The sequence below is a fragment of the Mus caroli genome, unplaced genomic scaffold (assembly GCF_978045245.1).
Source record: "Mus caroli unplaced genomic scaffold, Mus_caroli_1 scaffold_1, whole genome shotgun sequence".
NCBI lineage: Eukaryota > Metazoa > Chordata > Mammalia > Rodentia > Muridae > Mus > Mus caroli.
Genome location: NW_028227256.1, coordinates 51675547 through 51691070, shown reverse-complemented (window position 1 = coordinate 51691070; position 15524 = coordinate 51675547). Strand labels below are relative to the sequence as shown.

Genomic DNA, 15524 nt, shown 5'->3' with positions numbered 1-15524 from the left:
ACTCTAACTAAGGAAGTGAAAGATCTGTATAATAAAAACTTCAAGTCTCTGAAGAAAGAAATTATAGAAGATCTCAGAAGATGGAAAGATCTCCCATGCTCATGGATTGGCAGGATCAACATTGTAAAAATGGCTATCTTGCCAAAAGCAATCTACAGATTCAATGCAATCCCCATCAAAATTCCAAATCAATTCTTCAACGAATTAGAAAGTGCAATCTGCAAATTCATCTGGAATAACAAAAAACCTAGGATAGCAAAAACTCTTCTCAAGGATAAAAGAACCTCTGGTGGAATCACCATGCCGGACCTAAAGCTCTACTACAGAGCAATTGTGATAAAAACTGCATGGTACTGGTATAGTGACAGACAAATAGACCAATGGAATAGAATTGAAGACCCAGAAATGAACCCACACACCTACGGTCACTTGATCTTCGACAAGGGAGCTAAAAACATCCAGTGGAAGAAAGACAGCATTTTCAACAAATGGTGCTGGCACAACTGGTTGTTAACATGTAGAAGAATGCAAATCGATCCATTCCTATCTCCTTGTACTAAGGTCAAGTCTAAGTGGATCAAGGAACTTCACATAAAACCAGAGACACTGAAACTTATAGAGGAGAAAGTGGGGAAAAGCCTTGAAGATATGGGCACAGGGGAAAAATTCCTGAATAGAACAGTAATGGCTTGTGCTGTAAGATCGAGAATTGACAAGTGGGACCTCATGAAACTACAAAGCTTCTGCAAGGCTAAAGACACCATCAATAAGACAAAAAAACCACCAACAGATTGGGAAAGGATCTTCACCTATCCTAAATCAGATAAGGGACTAATATCCAATATATATAAAGAACTCAAGAAGGTGGACTCCAGAAAGTCAAATAACCCCATTTAAAAAATGGGGCTCAGAACTGAACAAAGAATTCTCACCTGAGGAATACAGAATGGCAGAGAAGCACCTGAAAAAATGTTCAACATCCTTAATCATCAGGGAAATGCAAATCAAAACAACCCTGAGATTCCACCTCACACCAGTCAGAATGGCTAAGATCAAAAATTCAGGTGACAGCAGATGCTGGCGAGGATGTGGAGAAAGAGGAACACTCCTCCATTGTTGGTGGGATTGTAAGCTTGTACAACCACTCTGGAAATCAGTCTGGCGGTTCCTCAGAAAATTGGACATAGTACTACCGGAGGATCCAGCAATACCTCTCCTGGGCAGATATCCAGAAGATGTCCCAACCAGTAAAAAGGACACATGCTCCACTATGTTCATAGCAGCCCTATTTATAATAGCCAGAAGCTGGAAAGAACCCAGATGTCCCTCAACAGAGGAATGGATACAAAAATTATGGTACATTTACACAATGGAGTACTACTCAGCTATTAAAAAGAATGAATTTATGAAATTCCTAGCCAAATGGATGGACCTGGAGGGCATCATCTTGAGTGAAGTAACACAATCACAAAAGAACTCACACAATATGTATTCACTGATAAGTGGATATTAGCCCAAAACTTAGGATACCCAAGATATAAGATACAATTTGCTAAACGCATGAAACTCAAGAAGAATGAAGACCAAAGTGTGGACACTGTGCACCTTCTTAGAATTGGGAACAAAACACCCAGGGAAGGAGTTACAGAGACAAAGTTCGTAGCTGTGATGAAAGGATGGACCATTTAGAGACTGCCGTATCCAGGGATCCATCCCATAATCAGCTTCTAAACGCTGACACCATTGCATACACTAGCAAGATTTTGCTGAAAGGACCCAAATATAGCTGTCTCTTGTGAGACGATGCCGGGGCCTAGCAAACACAGGAGTGGATGTTCACAGTCAGCTATTGGATGTATCACAGGGCTCCCAATGGAGAAGCTAGAGAAAGTACCTAAGGAGCTAAAGGGATCTGCAACCCTATTGTTGGAACAACATGATGTACTAACCAGAACCCCGGAGCTCTTGTCTCTAGCTGCATATGTATCGAAAGATGACCTAGTCGGCCATCAATGGAAAGAGAGGTCCATTGGACTTGCAAACTTTATATGCCCCAATATAGGGGAATGCCAGGGCCAAAAGAATGGGAATGGGTGGGTAGGGAAGTGGGGGGCGCTATGGGGGACTTTTGGGATAGCATTGGAAACGTAATTGAGGAAAATATGTAATAAAAATATTAAAAATTAAAAAAAAAAGAATTGTAATGTCCTTGGGTAAAAGAGCATTTGCCTCTAAGTTGTTAGCCATGCAGACTGTGTCCTTCAGTAGTGCTGACAGGCAGGTAAATAACACAGGATTTCCTTTGGAAATATCAGTTATGAATATTCGATGAAGGATCCAGTTTTGATAGGTAAATAAGAATCTCCAAGGTGTTGAGAGGAAGGGAATGGAGAGGCAGGGGGAACCAGGGAGAGAAGTGGGGGGGGAGGAGAAGGGGGATGGTAAGGCAGGGTGAGGCAGAGGCAGGCTTTTGTCCTAGCTCATGGAGCTTTGTGGCCTAGCCAGTGTCCTGAGGAGCCTGCATGGCAGAATGGAGGGCCAGCGCAGTGACTCAGGGATCAGTGTCTTCCACTTTAAGGAGAGTTTGCCTCTCAAGCACCTGACAGTGTCCATGCTGGTGGACCTGCACTGCCTCAGACCCAGCAGGCAAGGGACATGTTCCTCCTTGGGACCATTTTAATATAGAAAGCCATATTTGTATCTGCATAAAACTAAATATGATCAGTATGTAATAGTGATAGCGATAACAATGCCACTAGGTAAATGTACATTCAAAAACTATATGAGGGAAATGGGCAGAGACTATGAACTAAGAAATTCTCAGAATTTGTATTACAAACATAATGAAAAATGTTTGAACTTAATATTAAAGAAAAAATTGAGACGGCATTTCCATCCAACTAGATTTGCAATATTTTTAAACTTATACTATGTGCACCCCTCCCCCGCTTGCAAATAGTCTCATGAAATCATTACTGTAATAACAATGAATCTACCTATCATGTCCAGAAGTTTCTCCCCCCACCTTTTGGGATATAACATGTGCTCTCTGTCCTCAAGTAATCCAATGTTAATTCAGGTTCGCCATACTTAAGATAGCAGGTCATGTAAAGTATTGGTGAGGATATGGGAGAGCTAAGCAGTCTTAGACGCCGTGAGTGTGAATCGCCATGCTCTGAGAGCTTAGGCACCATCAATGCAAAAGCTGTGCGTTTGATACCTGTGACACATGAAGTCATCTTTAACTGCCTATCAGAAGTCACTTTATGAATGCCTGTTATTTGCAGGTATTGGAAAGCTATTGGGAATGACCAAATTATCTATCACAATAAGAACTGTCTGGAGAATGACGTGTTTATATTGGAACACATGTAGCAATGAGAAGGGATTAACTCACTCTATGGCAACCTAGATGGATATAAAATACATCTTGTTAAGTGGAACAAGGAAATTGAGAATGAGAACAATACAACTTGGGTGAAACACACACACACACACACACACACACACACACACACACACCCCTTATATTTTAGCCAGACACGGTGACACATACCTATAACTGCAGGACTTGAAGGCTGAGATCTGAAGATTGGTGAGTTCAAGGTCAGCCTGGACTACACAGGGAGTTCCAGATCAGCTTGCACTAAAGAATACATCTGTGTCTCAAAGAAAAAAATGAAATTAAACAACTTCAGGAGAGCTTATTTTTGTGCACGGTCTCTCTCTCTCTCTCTCTCTGGTATGTGTGTGTTGGTTGTCACCTTACTTTTGAGACAGGGTCGTACTACATATGAATTTATGTTTACTGATTGCCACACTTGCTAGCTAGTGAGCTCTAGAGTTCTCTGTCTCTGCCCTCAGCCTGGCTTTTAAAAATGTGGCTTCTGAGGATGTGAGCTTAGGTTTCGTGCTTGCATGACAGGCAGCCTACGGAATGAGCCACTTCTCCAGTTCCAGCAGGATTGTGTGTGTATGTGTGAGTGTGTGTGTGGTGCGGGTGTGTGTATGAGGAGTAAGTGTGTGTGTGTTGTATGTGAGTATGTGTGTGAGGACTGAGTGTGTGTGTGTATGTGCATGTGTGAGTGTGTGTATGAGGAGTATGTGTGTAAGTGTGTGTGGTGTGTGTGAGTGCATGTGTGATGTATGAGTACGGGTGTGTGAGTGTGTGAGGAGTGTGTGTGTGTGCATGTGTGAGTGTGTGTATGAGGAGTATTGTGTGAGTGTGTGTGGTGTGAGTGCATGTGTGATGTATGAGTGTGGGTGAGTGTGAGGAGTGTGTGTGCATGTGTGAGTGTGTGTGGTATGTGTGAGTGCATGTGTGATGTATGAGTGCAGGTGTGTGTGTGTGCGAGGAGTGTGTGTGCATATGTGAGTGTGTATATGAGGAATATTGTATGAGTGTTTGTGGTGTGAATGCATGTGTGATGTATGAGTGTGGGTGTGTGTGAGTGTGAGTGAATGTGAGGACCTAGTGTGTGTGTGTGTTTCAAGGGCATATGAGGGATGAATTGTTCATAGCATGGACACATGTGATAGGTTTTCTTAGGTGATGGCGTGTTATTGTCCCTACCCCTCGAGGAGCTGAGCAGTCCCAGCTCACTGGTGCATGCCTCATCTGCCTTTACTCCATACCTTTTCTGATGGCTCACTCTTGCATCCTACTGCTTCCATCAGTTTGGTCGACATCATGAAGTAGTATGTTAGCTCTGCCTTCACGTCTTTATCCTGATGAACTTTTAGCATCTTTCCATGTTTGTCATTTGGCCATTCTTCTTGTGTCAACTTTTTGTACAAAAAAAGAAACTAAAAGAAAACACAAAATGTACTTTGTCAAACTGTAAACCCTAGGCCTGTATCTAGCTCTTAGGATGGTGTGAAGCCTGCTGGTGTTTGTTACCTCAATGGCAAAGAAACAGCTTTAAAAATAATAACCATCACTTAGTTAACTAGAGAAATGTGGTTTAAGCACTTTGTGCTTCATTATACATAATGAAGATGTAAGAAAAGGTGGGTGATTTTAAAGTGATTGACTAGCTTCCAGAATGTTCTACTAGGAGATAAAGGGATGAATGCCATTTCCGTCTAAACCAGAAAGCTGTATAGCAACCACTCTCTTGGTTCTGACACTTAGGAAAAAAAAATCTCAGATTTCTTTTTTACCAATGGGTTTTTATTTTAAAATTCACCATTTTTTATTTTATTTTAATCACATCTGGGTTTCCTTAGCTCTAGGACTCAGTAACACTTTAGTTTTTACTTAATGAGGTTGGAGGGAAAGCCTAGGGGATAAGAGTCTTTGCTGCTCTCCCAGAGGACAAGTTCAGTTCCCAACACCCACATGAGGTGACTTGCAGCCCCTGTAATTTCATCTCCAGGGGATCTGACACTCTATTTTGTCCTCTGTGCACTCTCCCTCCCCCGACCACCGTTCTTTAAAGGAAGAAAAAGAATGCGCTCATGGGGCCAGCAAGAAGACTTGGCAGGTTAAAATGTTCACCAAATGCTAAGCCTGACAATCTAAGCTTTATCTCTGGATTCCAAGAACCTAGTGGAAAGCATACACACAGATTAATGTAAAGGAAATTAAAACGAAAAGGTGTGCATTTGGACCCTTGCTGACTTGCAGAAGACCTAGGTGTGGTTCCCAGCACCCACACTGTGGTTCACAACCATCAGTGTCTCCAGTTGCAGGGCTTGTGGAATTTTGACCTCTGTGGATACCAGGCATGCACATGGTGTACTTGTACACATGCAAGCAAACACTTGCACACATAAAGTAAATTTTTAAAATTTAAGTGAAAATCTGAAAGAATATGCTTATTTGTTATTTTATAGTTGATAGTTCTTTGTGTGGAACTATAATTTTCACAGCTATTGAATATCTTAGCCATAGACTTAGGGGTGGATGAGATATTGGGGTGACTTTGAAATAAGAACTGCTAATAAATTTCTAGTGCTTTGTGATATGTGAAATGACTTCCCACCCCTCTGACTCTCTCAAGCACCCAGGAAAGCAAGCAGGGAAGTATTGGTTACTACATGCTTAGCCTTATTCTACAGATTAGAAGCTTTGAGTCCTTGGAATAGTAGCTGCTGAAGTCTAAATACAAATTCCAGGCTTTGTCCATAAACCTCACTGTCTGTCCAACCCATTTCACTTCAGAGCATTTAGCTCAGGGATTCTCATTCTATTGTGGTCTTCATACAGGTAAGGGGCTTAAAAAACCATTTAGACTAGATAAAATTCGTTAAAGTTGATTTTCAAGTTAACTTTGTTTAAAATTAAGTTTGTTAGTGGCTCTCAATCTTGACAGTGTGCTACAATAATCCTGAGTTCTCAAAACAAAACAACACTTGTGTCTGATGACATCTCAAACCAATGAAGTGAGATGGGAGGGGGAGGGGAGGGTGTGGGTTCCCCTTTGTTTGTGGATTACACTGTTTTCCGTGATAAATGCTGTTGATGGTACTTGTTTTCAGTTAAAAATACTATTCTGTGTTTAACCTCTGCTTCCTCCTGACTCACTTCCTCAGCTCTTATCCTCAGGTTGCCCACTCTTTTATTCCTTTTCCTTGCCCTTTTAATTTTTTTATTCATGCCTCTTCTCCACCCTCATGAGCGACTTCACTATCCTAAGACCTAAATGGATGCCTCTCACTGCATCTATTGGTACCTTCTCCCTCTTCCTGTTCACAGCTCTTTTGTGAAACAGTCTCGAGCTGTACCTTTTTTTTCCCCAAAAGTGCCCCCCTCCCCTCCTCCCCACTCCCCTCCCCCACTCTCACTTCTTGGCCCTGGCATTCCCCTGTACTGGGGCATATAAAGTTTGCAAGACCGATGGGCCTCTCTTTCCAATGATGGTTGACTAGGCCATCTTCGTCTACATATGCAGCTAGAGTCAAGAGCTCCGGGGTACTGGTTAGTTCATATTGTTGTTCCACCTATAGGGTTGCAGATCTCTTTAGCTCCTTGGGTACTTTCTCTAGCTCCTCCATTGGGGGCCCTGTGATCCATCCAATAGCTGACTGTGAGCTTCCACTTCTGTGTTTGCTAGGCATAGCCTCACAAGAGATAGCTATATCTGGCTCCTTTCAGCAAAATCTTGCTAGTGTATGCAATGGTGTCAGCGTTTGGAGGCTGATTATGGGATGGATCCCCGGGTATGGCAGTCTCTAGATGGTCCATCCTTTCGTCTCAGCTCCAAACTTTGTCTCTGTAACTCCTTCCATGGGTGTTTTGTTCCCAATTCTAAGAAGGGGCAAAATGTCCACATTTTGGTCTTCGTTCTTCTTGAGATTCATGTGTTTTGCAGATTGTATCTTGTATCTTGGGTATTCTAAGTTTCTGGGCTAATATCCACTTATCAGTGAGTACATATCATGTGAATTCTTTTGTAATTGGGTTACCTCACTCAGGATGATGCCCTCCAGGTCCATCCATTTGCCTAGGAATTTCATAAATTCATTCTTTTTAATAGCTGAGTAGTACTCCATTGTGTAAATGTACCACATTTTCTGTATCCATTCCTCTGTTGAGGGGCATCTGGGTTGTTTTCAGCTTCTGGCTATTATAAATAAGGCTGCTATGAACATACTGGAGCATGTGTCCTTCTTACCGGTTGGAACATCTTCTGGATGTATGCCCAGGAGAGGTGTTGCTAGATCCTCCGGTAGTACTATGTCCAATTTTCTGAGGAATCCCACCAACAATGGAGGAGTGTTCCTCTTTCCCCACATCCTCACCAGCATCTGCTGTCACCTGAGTTTTTGATCTTAGCCATTCTGATTGGTGTGAGGTGGAAACTCAGGGTTGCTTTGATTTGCATTTCCCTGATGATTAAGGATGCTGAACATTTTTTAGGTGCTTCTCAGCCATTTGGTTTTCCTCGGGTGAGAATTCTTTGTTTAGCTCTGAGCCCCATTTTTAATGGGGTTATTTGATTTTCTGGGGTCCAGCTTCTTGAGCTCTTTGTATATATTGGATATTAGTCCCCTATCTGAGTTAGGGTAGTAAAGATCCTTTCCCAATCTGTTGGTGGCCTTTTTGTCTTATTGACGGTTTCTTTTGCCTTACAGAAGCTTTGCAATTTTATGAGGTCACATTTGTCGATTCTCGATCTTACAGCACAAGCCATTGCTGTTCTAATCAGGAATTTTTCCCCTGTGCCCATATCTTCGAGGCTTTTCCCCCCTTTCTCCTCTATAAGTTTCAGTGTCTCTGGTTTTATGTGGAGTTCCTTGATCCATTTAGATTTGACCTTAGTACAAGGAGATAGGAATGGATCAATTCACATTCTTCTACATGATTACCGCCAGTTGTGCCAGCACCATTTGTTGAAAATGCTGTCTTTTTTCCACTGGGTGGTTTTAGCTCCCTTGTCAAAGATCAAGTGACCATAGGAGTATGGGTTCATTTCTGGGTCTTCAATTCTATTCCATTGGTCTACTTGTCTGTTGCTATACCAGTACCATGCAGTTTTTATCACAATTGTCAAGCTGTATCTTAGTTAGGGTTTTACTGCTATGAACAGACACCGTGACCAAGGCAACTCTTCTAAGGACAACATTTAATTGGGGCTGGCTTACAGGTTCAGAGTATTAATTATCAAGGTGGGAGTGTGGCAGCATCCAGGCAGGCATGGTGCAGGAGGAATTGAGAGTTCTACACCTTCATCTGAAGGTAGCTAGGATGAGGGTCTTAGCATACACCCCCACAGTGACACACTTCCTCCAAGAAGGCCACACCTACTTCAACAAGTCCACACCTCCAAATACCCCACTCCCTGGGCCAAGCATATTCAAACCACCACATGCTGACAGGAAAATTTATCAAAATCCTGAACCAAAGATTTGTATAGGATGTTTCTATTGTTCAAATGTATCTTTGATAGTCTTGATCTTATGGGAAGTTTTGGAAATGTCAAGGGAACAAGGTGTATTCTGTTTTCCAGGAGTCCATTCATAGGTAGCTTTCATTCATATCCTGTGCTGTGACCTGGCTTCAGTGAAGCATGAGAACACTGCCAATTGCTCATGGCATATCTCTCAGTATGAGCCAGTTTTGTCATGGGTTTGAATCTGTCTATCTGCTCCATAGCATGAAGTTATGAACAATCTGCATAGGCTTTTGTCTGAAAACTTCATGCAACATGGATTCTTGTATCAAAATATCTGGCTAGTACGAGAGAACTAATAGGACTTCAGGACAAGATAGATTTCTGTTGGCCCCTTTATCCCATATAAAATCCCATTGAATTACAACTGATAGAGAAGATCTGCTGGCTGGCTCTACCAGGCAAATAGGAGCAACATGTAGCCCTTGACTCCACTGTGGCCCTAACTTGTGCTGTTTGGTTGCAGGAGCTCGTGTAAATGCCAAGGACAACATGTGGCTGACCCCACTGCACCGGGCTGTTGCTTCCAGAAGTGAAGTGAGTGATCTCCCCATTCAGTCTAATACCTTCTATGGTCTGTAGGAAATGAGTCCTTTGCATTGAGTCCTTAAAGGATAAGCATGGACCTAGCAAGCCAGTAGGAGAAAGGGATGAAGCAGAGTAGGGGGAGTGAGCCAAAGTCAGGTGGAGGTTCCTGGGGCAGAGAGCATAGTATGGGGTCAGTCTGATCATTGGGCTGCCAGAGAGACAACACCCCATGAGCAATTGGCAGTGTTCTCGGCAGATCTTCAGAACCGCCCCCAAGGTGGCAGAGTGGAAGTGGGGCTGGATGCAGGAGCTCAGAGAGGGTTGCCAACAAGAGCAATAGGAGAAGGCTGGGTGGTGGTGGGGGGGGGGAGGGCAGAAGACCAGTCATTTCAGAGATCATTAGTGGCAAACCTCACAGTATTTTGGCATCTCCGGAGAATGGGTGGAAAAGAAGCTGGCAGTGATGTCCTTCACTGAGCCGGCTTAGTGGGGTGGGGTGGGGTGGGGGTGAGGAGGTTGAAGGCCTGGAAACTAGTTTGTCCTTTTCAAGGTACAGTCTGGGAAATCTGTCAGTGGAATGTAAGCTCCATGGCGGCAGGAGGATTTTACTGCTATTGTTGTTGTTGTTGTTACTATTATTATTCTATGATGGATCCCAAATTTGGAATGTTCTAGAAACAATTGAGAGTGGTACTGCAAAGTTAGTTTGTTGTTGAATGCTGGAAATACATAAATATAATAAATATGTCACCATTATTTATGTAGGTCTGGACTTCAGGGATGAGGATGGCCGTGGAAAGCAGGGCCAATGGATCAGCTGGTCTAGTGGGAGGCTAATAGACAGAAAGGGAGGGCCACTGTGGGACAGGGCTGGCAGGGACCCAGTAAACATCAGCCTGGCCAGAGAGGGCACAAGATTCCTACCTCAAAGGCAATGCACATTGTGTGGCTAACCGTGGCCAGCAGAGCTTCTCCTCTGACATTGGAGGAGGTGATGTTGTTCTCCAGTGAGCTTTCCCACATTCCACGCATCTGTGCCTGGCCTCAGTGCCAGATGTTCCTCTTTGGTGGCTATCTGTGAATTTCAGAATCTGCTTATTATCTTCCTTGTTGTGCTTCATGTTTGGAGTTGTTTTTTAAAGGGGGTTGGCTGTTTTCTCTTTCCAAGCAGCCTGTATGGAAGGAGGGAGGTAAAGAATCCTGAGCTACTTTGCTCAAGTACTAGGGAATTCATCTGAGGTTCTGTGTTGTATTTCTGTTGTACCTGAGAAAACATCACAATGACTGCTTAAGATATGAAGATCAGTCTCAAGAGACCAGCTTCTTCATATGGGAGTACCTCAGAGGCTAAATCCTGAATAAATTTAATGTCTTTTAAAATATGTGAACACATAGTCTTTTCTTCCTTACCAAGAATGAGATCTCCTTAGCTAAAAGAATCTAGACACTTTCTAAATATCAGGTAGTGTATATGTAGATAGAGCTGCAAAGCAGATGATACACAGCTACAAAGGTTGTGGTCCCCAGCCTTAGGGGATGGAAGGACACACAATACATGGTTGCAGTAGCCCATAATCTTGTTGTACTTACAAAATACAAAAGCTTAGATCCTTAAGCCACCATTTGTTTATCCAACAGAGATGAGAAAGACTGGTGGCTTCTGGAGAGAGTCTGTGAATACTGTGAACAGCCTCCTAGGCTTCCTGTGCCCACTGTACTCCTCTTGCTGCTTTGCTGTGCTTTCTGGAATAGCGCACCTGTGAGGAACTGAATCAAGTGCATGCGAGCCTAGAGATGAACATGGGAAAGCCTAACACTTGTGTGTTGAGGTGTACCGGGTGGATGCACTGTCAGCTGTGTTGCATGGCTTTCAGGGAGTGCACAGCTTGGCCTTGGAGGTTGGGATGAGTGGGGCCTGAATATGAATGCGCAGGCGTTCGACACGCCCCCCTTCTGCTAAGATGGGTCAGACACGCCTCCCTTCTGCTGTGATTGGCTGAGGGGCGCAAAAGGGGAGTTGCTGAACTTTTCACTTCCCGGTTCTAAAAACAATGTTTGCGTTAGAAACGTTAAAGTTTGCATCCTGATTTGGGGGTGTTGGACTGAGCACATTGTGTTTTTCCTAAACATTGCTACTCTGAGAATTCATTGAGCATTCGCTGTGTGCTATGGACCTTCTGAGCATTAATCTTCTTTAATCTGAGATTCTGACATCGTATGAAACCGAAGACAGGATATTGGTGATACTTTTAAAGAAATTCATATACTGTCTTAAGTTAGTTATTTAAAAATTTTACAATCTTCCCCCACCTTAAAAACAGAAATCTTCCTCTGGCCTTTATGAGGTGTCTCCCTATTTGTCCATTTCCTGTATGCATTATGTTTGGTCACCTTTATGACCCTGTTTTCTTTAACAAGAGTCATCTATGTAACCATTGGCCTGGAGCTTTCCATCAGAGCTCTGTGGAGTACCAGTGAGCACACGATTGAAGGCAATGGCACCCTCTTTCCTCGAATCCATCAGTTGAACAGACTTTAGCAGTGAAGTGTTCATGTCTGGGTCATGTCTGAGCCCATTCTGGGACAGAGCAGGTTGTGTCACCCACCGTGGCTGAGGGCTTGCGATTGCAGGGGTCATGTACTATCCAGAAGATGGCCACGTGCAGCCTTTCCTCTGGCTCTTATATTCTTTCCAACTCATCTTCCCTGATGCCTCTGAGCTTTGGAGGTGAGAGTATAAATATTTAGTTTAGGGGTGATTACTCAGCCACCATGATAGCACTTTTAGCCATGAGTTTCTGCATTCACTGCAGACCGTTGGGGAAAGGCCTCTCTGATTAGCGCTGAGAGTGGTTATTGCCTGTGTGTATAAATGTGTGCTTTGAAGGTGGTTCTGCACTTTGCTAACTTAGCTAAACAATAGAAGAAGGGAATTTTCTCTAGTACCTGCGATCTGCCAGAACCATGGAGTTTTGAATGAGGTTTATAGTACCAACTACGGAGTTCAGAAGTGCATCTCAAATCCAATCAGGGAGATGTTGAGTTACCTCCATAACTGTCATGCCACTATAGTGCAAATAAGCACATTTTACCTGACAGATTGATATCATAGTTCCTAGGCTTCACAGCTGGGTAAGATTGTTGATGCCTTTTCTCCCACAGCCCCCATGCATAACATCTTCCAGGACTGTGAAAGCTAGCCAGTAGGGAGAGATCCAGTTCAGTATGGATATTTTTGTGTTTCCTAACATTCAAAAACAAGGTTTCATGGATAGTCTCCATAGAGTGTTCCCTAAGCCTTCAGTGAGCACCTTTGTATTGCTGGGTTGTAGAATAAGTGTACCCTAATAATAATTACAATAGCAGGAGGAGTTTAGTTTGATATTGACACTTCTAGAAGAACAATCCCATTAATTGAGCAAATCGGTTGAGCACCAACTTATACAGTTCTTACAGAACATGAGAATGCTAAAATCAATATGGGTTAAAAGCCCCCAAAGGATTACAGTACTACAGTCTAAGCCTTCAGGATTCATGTGTGGCCTCGGGAACATTAGTATACAGCACAGTAACTGTCCTGTTAATATGTGCTAGTTATTATTTACAAACCTTGCTGGTGATTGCGTCCCTGTATTTATGCCACTCAAAGTTACTGAATGTAAAGTATGTGCAAGGTACCAGCTAAGCTCTGAGTAGAATACAGAAAGTTGTCTAAAGACCCAGAACCTGGTCTAAAGCAAATTATAATTCACTGAACTTGACATTGCTTATGCCTGCAAAAACTATGTCTAGTTCTAAGCCTTACTTCTCCACAGGGATTCGTGGCCGAGGTAAGTGCAGTGCACATTTGAGAGTAAAAAAGCAGAAGTGGGGGTGGAAGTCTGAGGATGTGTGCAGCTTTTCCTCATCTTTCCCATGTGCTGGCAGTGTATGCATCTACTCATCTGGAGGACGGACAGACTGTATAAAGACAGAAACCCATAAAAAGTGGCAATCCAAGTCAGTCGCCCTCCCACTACCCCACCCCCACCCCCTAACTGCATCTTTTGTAGGGCAGGCCTCTACAGGGCGTTGTCCAAAAAGGCCTCCAGCCTAAGACGGAGCACTAACGTGGCTGGAACTTTCATTCAGGAGAAACAGTAGGATTCTCCCTAGTGTTTGCTCATTAAAAGAGAAAAAGGGGGCTTTGAGAGAACACAGCGTGTTGTGGCCTGTGGCCTGTGTCCTGGGGCCACCAGCTCAGTCCTGTGATCCACCTGTGAGCATCTAGAAACTCTGGAAGAAATTGAATGACTTCATACTCGGGCATGGTGACTTGTCCTTGCAATTGTAGCATTTGAGAGTCTGCCACCGGTGGATCTTGAATTCAAGGACAGCCTGTGCTTCACAGGGAGCCACACCTCAGCAAAAGCTGACATACAAGCAAAAAGAAAAGGAGAAAAATGACTCACGAAAGAAAAATTCCCTACCTCTCAGGCTTAACAATAAGTCGATAATTTTATCCTTCATTATTTTCATTCTAATTGCTTTCTGTTATATTTTGCAAACGTTCTGGGTTGTGAAACACTGGAAATAATAATAAAAAATGTTTTTGAGACTGGGTGTCATGCTGGTTTTGGATTTGTGATGGTTCTGCTGCGGAGAGCTGGGATTATGTTCTGTTACACTAGCACAATTAGCTGAAAATGAAATTGTTAAAAAACTAGACCCTTATCACAGATAGTTGAGAATCTTTTCTTAGTCCAGAAAGTACTGGCCTCCCTCCTCCTGTGTCAATTTCTTCTTCACCTTGTATATTTAAGTTAAGAAACTCCTAGACGTTAAGTTTTAGCCAGTGTGCAAATATGGGGAAAGAAAACCATCTTTGATTTAAAAACTTAGTCTCCTAAGTAGCCAAAAAAATCATTTCTTCACAAAACCAAGTTAAAGCACTTCAAAGGTTAGCATGCCTGAAATAGGAACACAGTTTTAAAATCAAAATCAAAATAGTTTTTAACACAAGGCTTTGGTGTGGTCTGAATATTACATTAGATTTCTATTAAATCTATTAAGCCAATTTGGCAGGATAAGCTACAGTTTAAAATGATAACTAACTAAGGAGAACTAACACTTGGGTACATTTATGCCAGGATATTGACTTGGCTGAACTCATTCAAATCTGGTAGAAATGGCTGTACCCCTGAGTCAGCCTGCTGATGTGTCATCAGCCTGAACCTCAGCCATCTGCCGATGAACCGAGGCGCAAAGGGCCGGCTCAGGGGACCACAGGCCTGCTCCGTTCTGTATGTTTGTGAATTTAATGCCACGGTCTTTGTTGCTGTTGTTTTGCACTGGTCATTAGTTCTGGGGTCTTGTGCAGTATGGGTCAGGGCTCTATCTTTAAGGTATACCCCAGCCCTCAAATCATCTGAAACATCATTGTAGTTTTTAAAAAATACTATTTTAATTTTTTGAGAATACAATGTGTTTGCATCATTTAGCTCTTCCCTTTCTTCTCTGGGAATTTCCATATACTTCTCCTTGGTGCTCTTTCAAATTTGTAGCCTCTTGTTTTTCATTAGTTGTTGTTGCATATATGTATAATATTCAATATATTTAAAACAAATATATAAAATATAAAATAATAAATACATATAAAAATTAAAAATATATAAATAAATAAATATAATTACTACTTCCTCAGTCTGTATAATATTACTTGTGTGTATGTTTTCAGGGCTGACCAGTTGGTATTGGATAACCAGCCAATGTGCTTTTCCCTGAGATAGACAACTTCTCCTCCTCCCAGCATTCCTTGCGTGTGGTTCTTCATGCAGGTCATGGGATTTTTCCTGACCACTTTAGCGTATCTATTGTTGCTCAACTCACATTTGGGCTGTCAACTTGGTGAAACATTGAGTGTAGTTTCTGACATTCCTAGAAGACACAGCCTCACAGTAAATTTCCTGACCTGCCTCTCAAAATCTTTCTGCCCCTCTTCTGTAATGTTCCTTGAGTCTTAGGTGCAGGAACTGTGCTGCGGATATTTTCATGTTTTAAAAAGTAAATTTTTAGAAATTAAGAACTCCTTCACACAGTCTTTCTTTCTTGGCTTTTGTT

The 15524-nt window shown here is 42.6% G+C and overlaps 1 protein-coding gene across 4 annotated transcripts in view; it reads left to right on the top strand.

The window, feature by feature from the left end:
• Ankrd44 (ankyrin repeat domain 44) overlaps nt 1–15524 on the top strand; it is a 301804-nt gene that overhangs the window by 143170 nt on the left and 143110 nt on the right. For all 4 annotated transcript variants that reach the window (XM_021160936.3, XM_029478049.2, XM_029478052.2 and 1 more), the window contains exon 4: nt 9364–9434. In XM_021160936.3, the coding sequence (XP_021016595.1) occupies nt 9364–9434 (71 nt within the window). The remainder of the gene's footprint in view (nt 1–9363; nt 9435–15524) is intronic.